The 18884-nt window shown below is 46.3% G+C and overlaps 1 protein-coding gene and 1 long non-coding RNA gene across 2 annotated transcripts; both read left to right on the top strand.

The window, feature by feature from the left end:
- Window positions 1-1447: 1447 nt before the first annotated feature.
- LOC306940155 (semaphorin-4D-like) lies at window positions 1448-12437 on the top strand. The gene is made up of 6 exons (XM_079525161.1): window positions 1448-1584; window positions 2275-2413; window positions 7977-8089; window positions 8936-9108; window positions 9335-9381; window positions 10549-12437. Exons 2-6 carry the CDS (start codon window positions 2401-2403, stop codon window positions 11580-11582), a joined length of 1380 nt encoding a protein of 459 aa, XP_079381287.1. The 5' UTR covers window positions 1448-1584; window positions 2275-2400; the 3' UTR covers window positions 11583-12437.
- A 3655-nt stretch (window positions 12438-16092) lies between these two features.
- Window positions 16093-17462, top strand: LOC306939202. Its single transcript, XR_013791851.1, has 3 exons — window positions 16093-16162; window positions 16782-16873; window positions 17027-17462. It is a non-coding gene; the product is annotated as an uncharacterized lncRNA (long non-coding RNA).
- The last annotated feature ends 1422 nt before the right edge of the window (window positions 17463-18884 follow it).

The raw sequence follows: 18884 nt of genomic DNA, 5'->3' as shown, positions 1-18884 counted from the left end.
CGTTGTGAATGAGGACCATAGACTCTAACAGTGTCCTGGCTGAAAAATTGAAACGAGACCGCACCTCCTAGAAAGGTCGCCCGAGGACGTTCTATAGATCCATGCGTGCGTCTCCGGGAGCTCTATAACATATCCGAAAATCAGCCCGGAAGGCCTCACCGTCGTGGCGTTCCAGTGAAGCAAAGTTTGACGTTCACGCGCGCCTACGCCGACGATCGTAAGTCTGTTCGGGATGGGCCGAACACCTCTGCGATCGCGGCGACGAGCCGATCTTCGTGATGGTCTGAGTTTTTTTCTGCGACCTCGGGAACCTCAAATCTGACCCGAGGCCTAGCATTGCAGTGTAGTTCCCTTTATCGGACGCTTGTAAGAGTCCCACAAAATCGAGACCAACGCCATTTTATTCGCCATGGCCTGAATATGGATATTCGGGGGTGTTACATATTTAAAAAAATATCTATCACTTAATTGTTAAGGCATTTGGCCCAAAGGTCACCGTGGCAGTCTTTCGGCTGACCTTTGACCTTTGCAAACGTCGTGGAAATTCGAGACTGGTTCCATTGGATTCGACATGTCCTGAATATGGATATTGGAGGTTCTTACATATTTTTTAAATTATATATCACCCCGTTTTTTTAAGAATTTGGCCCAAAGGGTCACCGTTGCAGTCTTTCTGCTGACCATTGACCTTTGCAAACGTCCTGGAAAGTCGAGACCGGCCCCATTGAATTTGGGACGCTCTAAATATGAATAAAATGTCTCGTTTGCGAAGAATAGGGTTAGGGAACATATTTTAAAGGTGTGTTTTGTCTGTTTTCACTTCTGTGGAGAGAGGGGAGAGAGGAGGCAGTCTTTTTGCTGACCATTGACCTTTGCAAACGGCGTGGAGAGCCCAGACCGACGCCATTGGATTCTGCATTTTCTAAATATGAATAAAATGTCTAGTTTGTGAAGAATAACATTAATGAACATGTTGTGTTTTGTGTTTTGTCTGTTCATTCAAAAAGAGAGGAGAGAGAGGAGAGGAGGGGAGAGGCATATGCCTTCATACATGTGGATGGGCTGTGGCGCTGTTCTGAATTCCACTGGCAGATGACGGTCTTTTCTTTGATTCGTTTCTCTGACTTCCTATGTAAGTGCTGCTATTAAAATGCTTACTTTAAAAAGACTAAAATAGCTAAAATACAACAATTCATGGTCATAAGTTCATAAAGCATAATTCATAATAATGTCATGATACAATAATAAATATGTGGTTCATAATTGATTTCATATGAGGTTAAAAATGTAAACATGATGTGATGATAACTTTCTGAGGCAGAACCAAGTTCCCTGTCTGTCAGTAGCAACACTGGACCATGATTGATTGACTGATTGATGCATGATTGCCTGGCATTGCACACAGGTGGTACAAACATTTCTCTCACTCATTCAGACTCTGGTCTGCACAAGGAAGCACACTCGCAGCAGAGTAGTGTGTTTGAACTGTTTAAAGTTATTAAACACGGTCAAAAGGACATTCAAAGGACTGTATGAAACTCAAGAAGCATCAAGAACCTCTTTACACAACAAGCGGCCAACGAGGTATTATTATTTGAGAGTTATCTTTGTTGTGTTGTATTGTGGTGTTTTGACGGACACGTTCACCTGCGCATCGCGCATTTCTACATGTTTTGTATTTCTTTGTTTGATCAATATTATGTATTGCGACGTAATTTGTTGATTGTTTATGTGTTTATTATTTTGTGTGAACATAGTTCTCACGGCATGGAACAGCAGAGGGATGAGAAGAATGCCCAATAAATGCCCGTTTATAAAGAACCGACCTGTGTCGTCAATGTTGTGAGAAGAGCTACACCCTACGTGTGTGTTTCGTGTCGTGTCATTCATCATCACTTTGTTTACTTTACTTTATCACAGCTAACAGTCACATCAAGGTCTGTGAAATAGTTAGTAATGAATGAATAGCTGACTCTGTCGCGATTTTGGCTTTTATGGTGAATGTTTTACAACTATATGAACTTCAACTTTGGCCAGTAGTTGTACAAAGCCATGGGTCTGAATGTAAACAAAGTATATGCTGCTTTATAAGACAACGTTTTATTTTTATATTGATTGGTGGTGTGATTTGCATGTTATGTAATGAGTCCGAGTTTGTATTGTGATAAACCAGTAGCATGGATAAGAAGCTAACTATGCTAATCGGAATTAGCATTAAGCTAACTGCATCCACTATAATGTTACACATTATATTAATGTGCTCTGTGTGTTCAGCCATGGCCAGGACGTCGAGGCACGACCGAGAGATGGCGCTGGACGCCAAGAGACGTCTGTGTGTGAGTTCAGATCCCGTGGAGAGGCTGAGGCTGCAGTGCCTGGCCCGAGGGTCGTCTGGCATCAATGGCCTGGGCAGGTGAGTGTGTGCGCGTGCGTGTGTGTGCGCGCGTGCCTCCCTCAGGCACAGCAGAGGCGTACACAGACAGTTGGACTGTGAGGTGACGTGGCAGCCCTCCTCCTCCTCCTCGCCATCACCCAGGAAGCCTTGGAGGTGTCGGCCGGTGTTGCTGGGCTCTATAACATATGAAAATCAGACCGGAAGGCCTTACCGTTGTGGCGTTCTACAGAAGCAAAGGTTTTAAATAGCAGATCTACAAGCTCGTAGCGCACCACTCGGTGTAGTGGAACGTTCGCGCGCGCCATGTCGACTAGAAAGGTCGCCCGAGGACGTACTACAGTTCTACGCGTGCGTATCTGGGAGCTCTATAACCTATCCGAAAAGCAGACCGGAGGGCCTTACCGTTGTGGCGTTCTAAAGAAGCAAAGGTTTTTACGTTCGCGTGTGCCATGTCGACTAGAAAGGTCGCCCGAGGACGTACTACAGTTCCACGCGTGCGTCTCGTGGAGCTCTATAACATATCCGTAAATCAGACCGGAAGGCCTTACCGTTGTGGCGTTCTACAGAAGCAAAGGTTTTAAGTAGCAGATCTACAAGCTCGTAGCGCGCCACTCGGTGTAGTGGAACGTTCGCGCGCGCCATGTCGACTAGAAAGGTCGCCCGAGGACGTACTACAGTTCCACGCGTGCGTCTCGTGGAGCTCTATAACATATCCGAGAATCAGACCGGAAGGCCTTACCGTTGTGGCGTTCTACAGAAGCAAAGGTTTTAAGTAGCAGATCTACAAGCTCGTAGCGCGCCACTCGGTGTAGTGGAACGTTCGCGCGCGCCATGTCGACTAGAAAGGTCGCCCGAGGACGTACTACAGTTCCACGCGTGCGTCTCGTGGAGCTCTATAACATATCCGTAAATCAGACCGGAAGGCCTTACCGTTGTGGCGTTCTACAGAAGCAAAGGTTTTAAGTAGCAGATCTACAAGCTCGTAGCGCGCCACTCGGTGTAGTGGAACGTTCGCGCGCGCCATGTCGACTAGAAAGGTCGCCCGAGGACGTACTACAGTTCCACGCGTGCGTCTCGTGGAGCTCTATAACATATCCCTAAATCAGACCGGAAGGCCTTACCGTTGTGGCGTTCTACAGAAGCAAAGGTTTTAAGTAGCAGATCTACAAGCTCGTAGCGCGCCACTCGGTGTAGTGGAACGTTCGCGCGCGCCATGTCGACTAGAAAGGTCGCCCGAGGACGTACTACAGTTCCACGCGTGCGTCTCGTGGAGCTCTATAACATATCCCTAAATCAGACCGGAAGGCCTTACCGTTGTGGCGTTCTACAGAAGCAAAGGTTTTAAGTAGCAGATCTACAAGCTCGTAGCGCGCCACTCGGTGTAGTGGAACGTTCGCGCGCGCCATGTCGACTAGAAAGGTCGCCCGAGGACGTACTACAGTTCCACGCGTGCGTCTCGTGGAGCTCTATAACATATCCCTAAATCAGACCGGAAGGCCTTACCGTTGTGGCGTTCTACAGAAGCAAAGGTTTTAAGTAGCAGATCTACAAGCTCGTAGCGCGCCACTCGGTGTAGTGGAACGTTCGCGCGCGCCATGTCGACTAGAAAGGTCGCCCGAGGACGTACTACAGTTCCACGCGTGCGTCTCGTGGAGCTCTATAACATATCCCTAAATCAGACCGGAAGGCCTTACCGTTGTGGCGTTCTACAGAAGCAAAGGTTTTAAGTAGCAGATCTACAAGCTCGTAGCGCGCCACTCGGTGTAGTGGAACGTTCGCGCGCGCCATGTCGACTAGAAAGGTCGCCCGAGGACGTACTACAGTTCCACGCGTGCGTCTCGTGGAGCTCTATAACATATCCGAGAATCAGACCGGAAGGCCTTACCGTTGTGGCGTTCTACAGAAGCAAAGGTTTTAAGTAGCAGATCTACAAGCTCGTAGCGCGCCACTCGGTGTAGTGGAACGTTCGCGCGCGCCATGTCGACTAGAAAGGTCGCCCGAGGACGTACTACAGTTCCACGCGTGCGTCTCGTGGAGCTCTATAACATATCCGAGAATCAGACCGGAAGGCCTTACCGTTGTGGCGTTCTACAGAAGCAAAGGTTTTAAGTAGCAGATCTACAAGCTCGTAGCGCGCCACTCGGTGTAGTGGAACGTTCGCGCGCGCCATGTCGACTAGAAAGGTCGCCCGAGGACGTACTACAGTTCCACGCGTGCGTCTCGTGGAGCTCTATAACATATCCCTAAATCAGACCGGAAGGCCTTACCGTTGTGGCGTTCTACAGAAGCAAAGGTTTTAAGTAGCAGATCTACAAGCTCGTAGCGCGCCACTCGGTGTAGTGGAACGTTCGCGCGCGCCATGTCGACTAGAAAGGTCGCCCGAGGACGTACTACAGTTCCACGCGTGCGTCTCGTGGAGCTCTATAACATATCCCTAAATCAGACCGGAAGGCCTTACCGTTGTGGCGTTCTACAGAAGCAAAGGTTTTAAGTAGCAGATCTACAAGCTCGTAGCGCGCCACTCGGTGTAGTGGAACGTTCGCGCGCGCCATGTCGACTAGAAAGGTCGCCCGAGGACGTACTACAGTTCCACGCGTGCGTCTCGTGGAGCTCTATAACATATCCCTAAATCAGACCGGAAGGCCTTACCGTTGTGGCGTTCTACAGAAGCAAAGGTTTTAAGTAGCAGATCTACAAGCTCGTAGCGCGCCACTCGGTGTAGTGGAACGTTCGCGCGCGCCATGTCGACTAGAAAGGTCGCCCGAGGACGTACTACAGTTCCACGCGTGCGTCTCGTGGAGCTCTATAACATATCCCTAAATCAGACCGGAAGGCCTTACCGTTGTGGCGTTCTACAGAAGCAAAGGTTTTAAGTAGCAGATCTACAAGCTCGTAGCGCGCCACTCGGTGTAGTGGAACGTTCGCGCGCGCCATGTCGACTAGAAAGGTCGCCCGAGGACGTACTACAGTTCCACGCGTGCGTCTCGTGGAGCTCTATAACATATCCGAGAATCAGACCGGAAGGCCTTACCGTTGTGGCGTTCTACAGAAGCAAAGGTTTTAAGTAGCAGATCTACAAGCTCGTAGCGCGCCACTCGGTGTAGTGGAACGTTCGCGCGCGCCATGTCGACTAGAAAGGTCGCCCGAGGACGTACTACAGTTCCACGCGTGCGTCTCGTGGAGCTCTATAACATATCCCTAAATCAGACCGGAAGGCCTTACCGTTGTGGCGTTCTACAGAAGCAAAGGTTTTAAGTAGCAGATCTACAAGCTCGTAGCGCGCCACTCGGTGTAGTGGAACGTTCGCGCGCGCCATGTCGACTAGAAAGGTCGCCCGAGGACGTACTACAGTTCCACGCGTGCGTCTCGTGGAGCTCTATAACATATCCGAGAATCAGACCGGAAGGCCTTACCGTTGTGGCGTTCTACAGAAGCAAAGGTTTTAAGTAGCAGATCTACAAGCTCGTAGCGCGCCACTCGGTGTAGTGGAACGTTCGCGCGCGCCATGTCGACTAGAAAGGTCGCCCGAGGACGTACTACAGTTCCACGCGTGCGTCTCGTGGAGCTCTATAACATATCCCTAAATCAGACCGGAAGGCCTTACCGTTGTGGCGTTCTACAGAAGCAAAGGTTTTAAGTAGCAGATCTACAAGCTCGTAGCGCGCCACTCGGTGTAGTGGAACGTTCGCGCGCGCCATGTCGACTAGAAAGGTCGCCCGAGGACGTACTACAGTTCCACGCGTGCGTCTCGTGGAGCTCTATAACATATCCCTAAATCAGACCGGAAGGCCTTACCGTTGTGGCGTTCTACAGAAGCAAAGGTTTTAAGTAGCAGATCTACAAGCTCGTAGCGCGCCACTCGGTGTAGTGGAACGTTCGCGCGCGCCATGTCGACTAGAAAGGTCGCCCGAGGACGTACTACAGTTCCACGCGTGCGTCTCGTGGAGCTCTATAACATATCCCTAAATCAGACCGGAAGGCCTTACCGTTGTGGCGTTCTACAGAAGCAAAGGTTTTAAGTAGCAGATCTACAAGCTCGTAGCGCGCCACTCGGTGTAGTGGAACGTTCGCGCGCGCCATGTCGACTAGAAAGGTCGCCCGAGGACGTACTACAGTTCCACGCGTGCGTCTCGTGGAGCTCTATAACATATCCCTAAATCAGACCGGAAGGCCTTACCGTTGTGGCGTTCTACAGAAGCAAAGGTTTTAAGTAGCAGATCTACAAGCTCGTAGCGCGCCACTCGGTGTAGTGGAACGTTCGCGCGCGCCATGTCGACTAGAAAGGTCGCCCGAGGACGTACTACAGTTCCACGCGTGCGTCTCGTGGAGCTCTATAACATATCCCTAAATCAGACCGGAAGGCCTTACCGTTGTGGCGTTCTACAGAAGCAAAGGTTTTAAGTAGCAGATCTACAAGCTCGTAGCGCGCCACTCGGTGTAGTGGAACGTTCGCGCGCGCCATGTCGACTAGAAAGGTCGCCCGAGGACGTACTACAGTTCCACGCGTGCGTCTCGTGGAGCTCTATAACATATCCCTAAATCAGACCGGAAGGCCTTACCGTTGTGGCGTTCTACAGAAGCAAAGGTTTTAAGTAGCAGATCTACAAGCTCGTAGCGCGCCACTCGGTGTAGTGGAACGTTCGCGCGCGCCATGTCGACTAGAAAGGTCGCCCGAGGACGTACTACAGTTCCACGCGTGCGTCTCGTGGAGCTCTATAACATATCCTTAAATCAGACCGGAAGGCCTTTCCGTTGTGGCGTTCTACAGAAGCAAAGGTTTTAAGTGGCAGATCTACAAGCTCGTAGCGCGCCACTCGGTGTAGTGGAACGTTCGCGCGTGCCATGTCGACTAGAAAGGTCGCCCGAGGACGTACTACAGTTCCACGCGTGCGTCTCGTGGAGCTCTATAACATATCCCTAAATCAGACCGGAAGGCCTTACCGTTGTGGCGTTCTACAGAAGCAAAGGTTTTAAGTAGCAGATCTACAAGCTCGTAGCGCGCCACTCGGTGGTGGCGCGCTATGAGCTTGTAGATCTGCTATTTTTAAATAGCTAAATTATAACAATGGGGGGGTCCCGAGACGTTGCCAAAGCATTTTCGGGGGTCCCCGGCCAAAAAGTGGGGTCCCCTGATCTAGTGGCTGAATGTTGTGTAGTGCCATTTTTTTCAAGATTATATCTTTTTTTGAGTGGTGCAAACCACTCCAACAACCGGCTTTGTTTGTACCCGTGTATGTGTGTACCTGTACGTGGGGGCCCAAAAGAATGAGCATGGTTACTATGGTCACTGACATTACGTCAGACCACAGCTGATCAGGCTATATAAGACCTTGCACCACTCAGTTCACACGGGTGTGATTTTTTAAATATATATATATATGCCTCAGGTAATTTCAAACATCATCAGGTCCTGATGTTTGCTGGGGACCCCCTCAAGAACCCCTCGGGGTCCCTGAGCCCACTTTGAGAGCCACTGGCTTAGATTATCCTCTTAATCATGCATAAATAATAACTAGTCTAAAACTATGCTGTGAAAGTCTACATGTTCAGCATGCTTTTCCCTTTTATTTCTGCTCCATAGACAAGGGAGTCTTACACAAGTCAGTAGTGTATGAAGGAGACGTACACAGCGTGGAAGAGATTCAACTACTGAAGAACTCTGAGTCCATTAAGAACTTAGTGCTGTCCTCACAGGTGTGTATTCATGTAGTGGGTTATAGAATTGGAAACTTGCTGGTGTAAGATCATATACATAATTATTTTACTTATTAGGTAACTGGAATGCTCGCCTCGAAACACCCTTGCCCTCATTTTCTTTCTGCCAACCGCACGCCAGCTGCTCTGTGGGGCGGTTCTTGTAATCTTGCATCTTGCAATCTTGCAAGGATAAGGTTAGAAATAAGTTTAGGGTTAGGCAGGGTTAGGTTGTGCCACCGTTTTACTGAGGTTAACTCAGTTAACCTTCTTGGGCCCTCATCGACTTTGGATGTCTGTTTTAATATATATATTGATAACACTTCACAACTCTGTTCTGCACGCGCTCGTAACACTCCGGTTGCCGAGCGATGAAAATAAATCTGAAGTGAGAAGTCTGCTGTCTTGATTTGCAGCTCATTTCTTTAAACGATATGATTACAAATGGTTACATTTTGTAACGCCGGTTACAAAATGTATGTTTTGAGTTAATTAAATGACATTCGCGGGACATGTTATATAGCGATGTTTCACTTCGAGTTAACATTGAAGTGAATGGTGGCGACTGTGTTTTGAGGCGAGCGTTCTGATATTCATATTAAATGCTATAGCAATATTTTGACTGAGGCATTTATTGAAAACTATTTATTTAACTATTAATTGATTTAGTGGTTAAAGTGTGACATCTAGTGTTGTCTAGTGCACCTTACAATCTGTTTCAAAGCAAAGCCACCAGTTCCACTGAGGACATGGACTCCCTTAACGTGTGTGTGTGTGTGTGTGTGTGTGTGTGTGTGTGTGTGTGTGTGTGTGTGTGTGTGTGTGTGTGTGTGTGTGTGTCCACAGACACGTTTTCTATATGCTGGCTCAGACTCAGGAGTGGTCCAGTCACCCACAGCCTTCTGTGACAAATACCTGTCCTGTGAAGACTGCATTCTGGCCCGGGACCCCTACTGCGCCTGGGACCCTAAAAAAACTGCCTGTGTGAATATATTCGATGCCCCCAGCCACACACACGGGTAATTCAAGTTCTGGTATTTTCCCACATTGTTTTTTTTCTCACGCTAGCTGTCTCTCACTATCTGTCTAACAGCAGTAACCAAAAGCAGAAACCACATTATCAAACCAAAGCCATCTTAACGGTCACCGCACCCCTTCCTGTTTGGCCTGTTTCTTTCAGAGTTGGTGTTTGTCTCTGTGCGTGTTTTAGACACTTGTGTACATAATGCATATTTGTTTTACCAGGAGTCTACTCCAGAGTCTTAATGGCGATGCAGACGGCTGTCCAACAGGTAGTGCAACATGTCATTCTGTCTCACTGTTGGAGCCTGACCCATATTGGTAATGGTCTAGTCTCTCAATTTTGAGCTCTTACATCGGTCGGGCTCGACTCATCATTGACAAGCTTCTTTTTGTTGTTGCTTAACCCATTAAGACGGAGAAAGCATCTGTGTCATTTTTACATATTTTAACCACTTTATACTTTGGCCATTCAAAAATAGCAGATCTACAAGCTCATATAGCATCACTTGCTATTTTTGAAAAATCGTGACAATTTGTGCAAATCTTTAACTCAAATCCTTGCTTCTGGGGGTGTCTGGACAAAATATTTTGGGGGGTCGGCGGCCTGAGATGCCTGAAGAAGGCATGACAAAAGCTTGCTAAATGAAAGCTTGCTATCTTAATCATATAAATAAAAATATCCGATTGTGCACAGATTTGAGTGTGCGGAGCCTCCAAAGCAAAGCAAAGTTACTATATTTACCCAGGGTATCTGGGCTAAGCTCAAGAACTTGTTTCCAGCCAGGCCCTGCTCATAGAACATTTCATGGTAGTGGTTCAATGCCTTGCTCAAGGGCACTTCAGCGGTGGTAATTTTAACGTGTCGGACCGCTGATTCGAACTGGCGACCTTCCGGTATCAAGACCGCTCCGCAATCCGTTCGGCCACCGCTGCCACTCCCTTTACCTTTTTACTTAATTGTGATTCCAGCACCTCATGGCTGATGAGCCAGCGAAAAAGTTTTGAGCACCACTGATAACATAAATTTTTCAGAAAACTGTTAGGATTTAGATTAGAAGATTTCTTTTAGAATCAGCCTCAGGTCTAAATATGTTAATCCATTGAGACCTGGAACGCATCCATGTCACGTTAGCGTTTAACCACATTAACCATTAACCCATTTTGGGGCGGGAACCCGTTTTGGTGTTTTAAACATTGTTATAATTTAGCTATTGAAAAATAGCAGATCTACAAGCTCATAGCGCGCCACCGAGTGGCGCGCTATGAACTTGTAGGTCTGCTATTTTTGAAAAATCGTTAAAATGTGCCTCAAATCTTTCCGAAAATTGTCATGATTTAGAAAACTTTTTTTTTTAAATTTCGACGTCAGGTCTAAATATGTTAAATTAAATGTCGGCCTTCAAAAACATGGTGTTTTCCTCCTGTGTATCCCCCAGTGCCAGTCCTGTCTGTGCAGGACTACAAGCATGTCACCGTGAAGCCAGGGAGTTCTGCTGAGCTGCCCTGTCTGGTGCGCTCCAACCTAGCCCAGTTGATATGGAAGTCCAATGGCTCGGCGCTGACCGAGGCCTCTCGCTTCCACCTCATAGGGGAGGCTGGCCTCCTCATCTACAGCGTGGCTCCGGAGGACCAGGGCCTCTATGAGTGCTGGTCCCTGGAGTGGAGCCCTGCCTCCGGGAAGAACTTTAGCCACCTCCAAGCTGGATACTCTCTATCTCTGGAGGCCCCATCCAGACCGCCGTATCAGGCCGGTCGCACCGTGACCACCCTCCGCACCAATCTCGGGCAGAAGGAGACGGAAAGCCCCCGGTTCTCTGAAGGTAACGGTAACACAGCCAAACCTCCACTAACTTCGGCCCGTGCCCCTCCCAGCCCCGCGGCCACAAACCTCTTCACGTCCCCGGCTCAAACTGACTTGTCACTAACCCCACCCACCAGTAGTACTACCATCAGGTTACAGCCTAATCACCTCCCCCCGAATCCCAACGTTCCCCGGCCAGAGACCCTGGACCCGTCAGCGGAGTTTTTGCAGTACAACAATAGCTCGGCCCTCCTCGCCCTCTTCCTCCTCTTCTTCCTCCTCTTCCTGGCTGCGCTGGCGTACAACTGCTACATGCAGTACCTCCCGGCGCCCTGCCTGCGGCTGCGAGCGGCCCTCCTGGGCAGCCACAAGAACCCCATCCAGCCCGAGTACCGGTCCTGTGAGTCGGGCCTGACGACAGAGCAAGCCGTGACGGAAAAACTGAACCTCACGGAACAGCGCCCGACCCAGAACGGCAGCAAAGTCACCCCAAATAATCAGCTGCGTGCGCTGCGCGACACCGGGTACGAGACCGAACCGGAGTGTGGAAACGGAAGGATCCCCTCTCACAGTTTCCCTGACGACAGTCCATCCAAGGAGAAACCATTTGACGTAGATTGTGAATCTCAACCGATTGAGTTTGCAGATGCCGATGAGCCTTGCTGCTAGCGAGAAACCATAGATTTGCCTGTTATTTCCCTTAACCCAGAAACTTTAGGGAATACTACGCTATTGTTGCCTCACAGTACATAGTACTATTTACAGTGCCAGATGAGGATACGTTTATTTCAAATTTAAGGTCGTGCATCAGACTCCAGAGATTGGATTTCTTTTCTGATGCAAAGGGCTACAAAGTATTTAATATCAAGGCAACTCATGAATGTCGTAACTCTCTGTGCATAGTCCAGCAGAAAAGAAAAGTAAAGAAGCTATTTAAAATTTCCAAATTGGAAACATTGTTTACCAAATTGGTAAGTTACCCTGATGTTCTCCAAATTGGATGCATGTTACCTTTTTGTACAGTGTGAGATTGGGGTGGGTGGGTGTGGAGGGTGTGATTTTGTTAAATTCATGTATTTTATTAGTTTGTTTTTTATTATTTTGCAATTTGGGCTAGTGGATGTAGTTAAATTTCTCAGGGAAGGTTTGCTCAGTACGCTGTCATTATACTACCTAGCTTTGTGTACAATCGTCACACCTCTAGCACGTACGACGTACGTGGTCTGTGGACTATGGATGTTCCACCTGTTGAGGTACTGTATAGGACCAGCGAAGATACAAAGGAAGAAAAAGAACAAAACTGGTCGCCGGTACAGCAATTTGTATGTTTATGAAGACTTTATGCTGTATTCTCCTACGTGAGATTGGGTGGATTTACCGAATCATACGTCTGGAGGAAGAGGAAGATGATATTCGCACAAAGGTTTTGTCAATCAGAACCCTATTATTGCTTAGACGGCACCAATCAACCCTACAGTGGGGTGAGGGGAAGGAGGGAGGTGGGAACTTTGACTCACAAAATGGGGAAAAGTGCTGGAAGATTTCAAACCACTGTCTGAACTGTGTAGATGTGACCAGAGTCGCACAATCTTTTTTTGTTTTGTTTTTCACCCTATGAAACCCTGATGGTACAAAGTCACTTCTGCCCCCCCAGGGCCATATTAACCTCTACTACTCTTCCTCCCTATTGGCTGACAATAACCCATTAATGTACAGAAATACGCTGATTGATTATCCTTTTTTTTCTCTTTTGTCTTCAAATGAGCCCTGAAAACAATCTTTTACCATGTTTTCATTTCCAATTTTCTATTTCATTCAGCTTTAAATTCTAGATTTTCCCCCCCTAGAGCATGATTAGTTAAAGTATGAATCTCACATCTGTGGTAACATTCTCATTTTATTGATAGCATACAGTACTTAGTTATGATGTTCCCCATTGTGGCTTGATTTGTACTTTATACTTTTGATTTGTACCAGTGTCGCACATCAAAAATGGCTGATCTGCAAGCTTACAGCGTGTTGCACATTGCGACGTGTTGGGAGCATGTGGATCGTCACGATGCGCAACCAAGTACTGTTTAAATCAGGCATTGGAACTAGAGGTCTACACAGGTCAACCCGAAACCGGAAACCCGAGGGCCTACCCGAGACTGGAGCGGATCAGGGTAAAACATATTTACTTTCTCTCAGGTACGGGTCAGATCTATTTTAATTGCTGCGGTGTCTCGAGTAAGACTCTGACCCCATCTGCTTTAATCTAGTAAGTAGCCTTGCCGAGCCATGAGGCCCATAGGGCAGGAGCCTATCTCCTGTTTCTGTAGCGTGAGGCAGCTTGATGTACAAGTACACCCCCCTGGACATGACGCTAGTATGTCGCAGGGACTTACCCCCAATCCAACCCTTGATGCTGAGTGTCAAGCAGGGAGGCACTGGGTCCCATTTTTAGAGTCTTTAGTATAACCCGGCCAGGGATTGAACCCCGACCTCCCAGTCTCAGGGCAGACACTCTGACCACAAGGCCACTGAGCTGGTGAGCTGCTTTAATCTGCTTCGGTATAATTACATTCTAAAATCCATATTGTCTGTTTGGTTTGAATGACGTTTACAGCCGATTGAAACTCAGCCAATCTCAAGTAGGTGCAGTGCGTTGCCTGAACACCATGGACATTTTCCATATAGTGAGATTAAACCCAAACTACGAGAGAAACAATATAGTGTGCAAAAGCCACCAGGATCGTCATCGGTAGTGGATATTATCGAAGGGCAATTTAAGAACATTGGCGCGGCTAAATGTACTCTCTGCAATGCACTACTGCAGATTTGATGCAACCAAGACAGGCAAGTCTCAGCGGTGAAACGAGCATTGTTTTTGCAAGGCCTTGCTGAAAATATAATTTCAGTGTACGTATAATGTAGCCTGCTTCGGGTCCAGTACGTTCGGGTCGAGACCCATTAACCCATTCAGGCCTGACGTCGAAATAAAAAAAACGTTCGCTCTGAAAGAATATATATTCAAAGATTTGTGCCGCATTTTTACGATTTTTCAAAAATAGCAGACCTACAAGTTCATAGCGCGCCACTCGGTGGCGCGCTATGAGCTTGTAGATCTGCTATTTTTCAATAGCTAAAGTATAACATAATGCTGAGTTAAAACACCAAAAGGGGTTCCCGCCCAAAATCGGTAATAATATGGTATAATAATATATAAGACCATATAATATATAATAATATCGGTATAATATGACACACATGCGTCCTCAGGTCTAAATGGGTTAAGGTCCGTTTGGAACCGGGTATGGTTATTCTCGGGTCATTTCCTGTGCAGACCTCTAATTTACCTTTTGTTATCCTTCCTTGTGTGTTTTGCACGTCAAACCCTTTTTCCTCCTCGACTTTCCTCAGTTCTTACCGTTTCTCCATCACTCCCTCCCTCCCCTGCCATGTGCTCCCTTCTCCCCTCACAGCCTCCGCTGCTGTTTCCTCCTCTTCCAGTGCATCCTCCTCCTCCTCCTCCCATTCCTCATCTGGAAGTAGTAGTACTACTCCCTCTGTCCTCCCTTGCTCCTCCTCTCCTCCTCTTTCCGTTGCCACCTCTTCCTCCGCCGGGCCTCGCGGCGGCGGTGTGCAGGGCCAGAGGGAGGCAGAGGTGAGACTATTGCCCCCCCTGCTGAAGGATCAGGCCTGGGGGGTTCACGCCCAGGAGGCCTTCCTGCTCTTCTGCCTGGCCTTGGGTGAGTGGTGCCTGTGACACTGACTCACCCCCACCCAAAACCCCTTCTTCAGGAACTCACACTGCCTGGTTTTTGCCTGTCGGTCACGCTTTCTCTTTTTATTCCTCTCTATATGTCTGTCTTCCCCTCTTTTCCCATTCTCTCTATGTCCCCTCTTTCACCCTTCTCTCTCTATCTCCTCCTTTTCCTCTCTCGCTCTCTCTTTGTGCATGTGGCTACAATATTACCTGACATCACTTCCCTACCCCCAACCTAACCTGCATAGATATTTACCCCCCCCACGTGTGTGTGTGTGTGTGTGTGTGTGTGTGTGTGTGTGTGTGTGTGTGTGTGTGTGTGTGTGTGTGTGTGTGTGTGTGTGTGTGTGTGTGTGTGTGTGTGTGTGTGTGTGTGTGTGTGTGTGTGTGTGTGTGTGTGTGTGTGTGTGTGTGTGTGTGTGTGTGTGTGTGTGTGCTGTATGTGCGCATGTGCAAAGTTTCTCACAACAAAACTGCCTTTTTACTGTTACAATTGGTGTACCTTAACTTTAGGCCCATTTGGACTATACCTAAACTGTATATGAGGCTAATCTGAATAAATTGGAGTTTCCTAAAAACCTCCGACATGTGGTTTCATGTCTCACATGCCTCAGTTCCATGGTACTGAATTTTGTTTTTATAACTGGAAAATCTGACCTGATATATGAGATATTTATAAGTAGGTACTTCTCAAGCAGTGTCAAGAACGATGTTTTTTTTGTAGAAATATTGTAGGTTAAATGTGTAACTTGGATTTTCTTTGCCTGTAAACAAATGTAAATATATTTGTATATATTGGGAAATACTTTCAAGATGTACATAATATTCTCAAACATTTTGGGGTTATTGCTGTTAGGGAGGTTAAATAAATCTTGATTTCAAATGTTATCAATGCTGGTGCCTATTTATTCAGTTGTGTTACGTCATCATTTTTATTACTGGCATTAACAACGATAGAAACATTTAGAATGAAAGAAAACCTTTTTAGGGTAAGTTTCTTTTTTTAAATATATAAATAACTGGTGAATTATGTGTTGCTGAGCTGCAAATTCCGTACTACTTAAACCCTCTGTACTTGATAAAAAACAGACCTGTAAAGAGCACATTTGGTACGATCTTACTTCACTCTACACAACTCGATTCGCCAAAAATAGCAGATTTACAAGCTCACTCACAATTGTGAACTTCTTGTAGATCGGCTATTTTTGGCCCTGTGGAGTGACGGGTGTCTTGGCAGAGTTGTCGACCAATCAGGGGTCAAACATGAAGTCCCATTCTGTCCTCTTAGGTCCTAGTGACGTCCACATTCACTGGCTAGTAAACGGACAAGGTCTCGATGGCCCCGTCATGGAGCACCGACGGCAGACGGGCCATGGGGAGGCGCTAGTGAGCAGCTGGCTCAGGGAGGGGCCGCTGCTTAAGGACGCCCGTTACCACTGTATCGCTGAAGCCAGCGTAGGACGTGACGTCTCTGAGGTCGATCTGCACCTCACTATTGGAGGTAGATGATTAATCATCACCTGATTAATCAACAGATGTAGCATGCCTAAATCTGTATCGGTGATTGGTTTGGGTGAAAAGGTCCATTTGTACCAATTGAAAAATGGCAAAATATAATTCAGGATTTCAATTCAAATAATAGCAAAAATTGCCGATCTACAAGCTCAAAACGCGTCACACTGTGACGCATTTTGAGCTTGTAGATTGGCTATTTTTGCTACAATATATATGCAATGTGGCCCTCTGGAGTGAGTGGAAATAATTTGTGGCACTCTCCGTCGTCAAAGTTAACCACCCCTGTTTTTGACCATTCTATTTAAGAGAAAGTGAAATGCTAAGACAAACGTTACAGTCATCAGTTACACTGATCGCATTGTCCCAGAGCTTTACACTTGAGCACTTTTTGTCATCTTTGAGTAGACTTGAGTCATCGTTAAACTTCTTGCAACTCTTTTTCCACTCTTTTTCCTCCATATTTTTGAGACTATAGTGCCCCTGCAATCAACTTTGAATTGAGGATAAATGATTGGTTTCCCTGAACCTTTGCTGTTTTGCCATGACTCCTGACATGACATTGTTAGGTATGTTTTATATGCATAAAGCCTCTTATCAATTAACAGATGAGGAGAGCATTCCATCCAGAGATTTGAACCAGTGGAGGAGTGCACTCACTGAACACGAACAGCTGCTAAAACAATGGGAAAAGGCCTGGGTATGTTAATATTCTGACTGCGTGATCTGATTTAAGATGGAGCCAAATTGTCTGTGCACAGATTTTGTCTCAAGCATATCTCAATTTTTTTTGTCAGAGGTGTGTGTGTGCGCGCACGCGTGAAATATAGACTGTGTTTAATTCTCTCCACAGGAAAGCTGTGATAGAAATGGAGCTCTCTGAAGATGTCATGACGCATCACTGATCTTGGCTGTATTTGGTTCTGAACCCGGTTCTCCACCAAAGTGGACCAGGCCTTAAGACACCACAGATGTCACACGTGAATGTCATGTGATGTCACAGTGCCATTTCTTAGATGGAGGTTTGAGGAGGACTCTTCAAGCTAAGTACTTCATGCCTTCTGTCAGGCTCACCTGGTGGGCAAGACGAGACTTGACTCCTCCCTACTCCGAGAAGAAGGTGACGGAGCCGGGTGGTTGTCTTTGTTTGAGGGATGGCAGACTAGACGCTGGCAAAATATAAAGTGACTGCACTTACTGTAAGCCTGATTGCAAAAAAATGCAAAAAGAATAGCCCATCTACAAGCTCACAACGCATTGTGATGCTAGTGAGCTGGTAGATCTGCTATTTTTGAAAAAAGAACAATGACTTTTTTTTTCTGCCTGTAATGACATGCCCAAATAAAGAGGCCAGTTTTAAAGTGAAGAGAATGAAGTGTCAATCTAAAATCAGATTGATCTGCAAAAATTCTAAAAAACATTCAAAGGTAGACGAGCTATGAATAAAAGACCTGAATTTTTAGGTTAAATGACCCTATGTGATGGCATGCATGTGTCCCTTCTAACATAATGCACTTGTCCCGATGCCAAAAAGACATTTCTTTAAAGGATCCCTGGCTAATAAGCCTTATATGTTTTTTTAAAACACCTTAAATTATAATTATTATAATATATTATTTGCAAAATAGTTCATCTTTTAAGGGGACCGCCTGTTGCAAGATGATGTCATTTGTCCATCATCGTCCAGCAATATGGAATGCAATGCATGTACTAATAAAAACGTGCTCTTAGGAAGTATTATTACGTTGTTTTTAGTTACAATATCCATTCTCCATGGGGCTGGACCACACAACTTGTGATATATGTTGTCTCCCTTAAGTAAAAGATGAACTATTTCTAAAAATAGATGAAATCAGACCAGTCTGAAGTGAGTGGTGCAACAGAACCCCCTATTGGTACTCTAAACATAGTCCCATAGGGACAAAGCTGTTCCTTGGAGTGGTTGCACCACTCAAAAAATAGCTGGAAAAAAATAAAAGTTATAGAGCTCAATTGTAATATATTATGGCAAATCAGGCTTATTAGCCCATTTAAAGTGTCATTCACATGGAACCGCAGTACAATGTAAACGGGTACAATTTGTACTTTTAATGTCAATGTGAGTGTTGGTGAGGTGTAGGTGAAGGACTTAAATGCATATTGACTATAATATGATTGTCCCTCAGAATTAAATGGTTCTTTTATTTTTTTGTTATTTAATTTTTTTAAGAAACTGGGGCATTAGTCACAGTACTTTCCAACTAATTCCAACATTTGCTTTTGCATTAAGCACAAACACGAGATGGTATTCGGATTGAGTTCATGCTACACAAACTACACATCGCAAAGGATTGTTTTCTGTCTCCTAATAGAGGGTATGCATGCATAAAGTGAGTGGCAAATTGAGTGACAAAGTGAATGGCAAAGTGAGTTTAACGTTATTTAACGTTGTTTAATGCAATCAGATAGGACTTTTCTGTTTGGATGTATGCGCTGTCAAGGCCATAAAGTAGTTTCTTGCCACTCAGTAGGCGTACTGTAACTTCCGGGTATTATGATGATGTCACGTGCATACCCTATAGTCTATAATTCCTCTAATATCTTTCACTGACTGTCATTCATATCACAAGTCTAAGAAGTTTACCCTCTGTCTTGGACAGTTTAGCAAAAAATAAACAGAGGTGTTTTCTTTTTTGCTTGATTGTTTTTTGTCTCTTACACTGATCTCTGGG

This window comes from Electrona antarctica (genome assembly GCF_951216825.1).
Source record: "Electrona antarctica genome assembly, chromosome: 16".
Taxonomy (NCBI): domain Eukaryota; kingdom Metazoa; phylum Chordata; class Actinopteri; order Myctophiformes; family Myctophidae; genus Electrona; species Electrona antarctica.
This window is presented reverse-complemented; position numbering and strand designations above follow the sequence as displayed.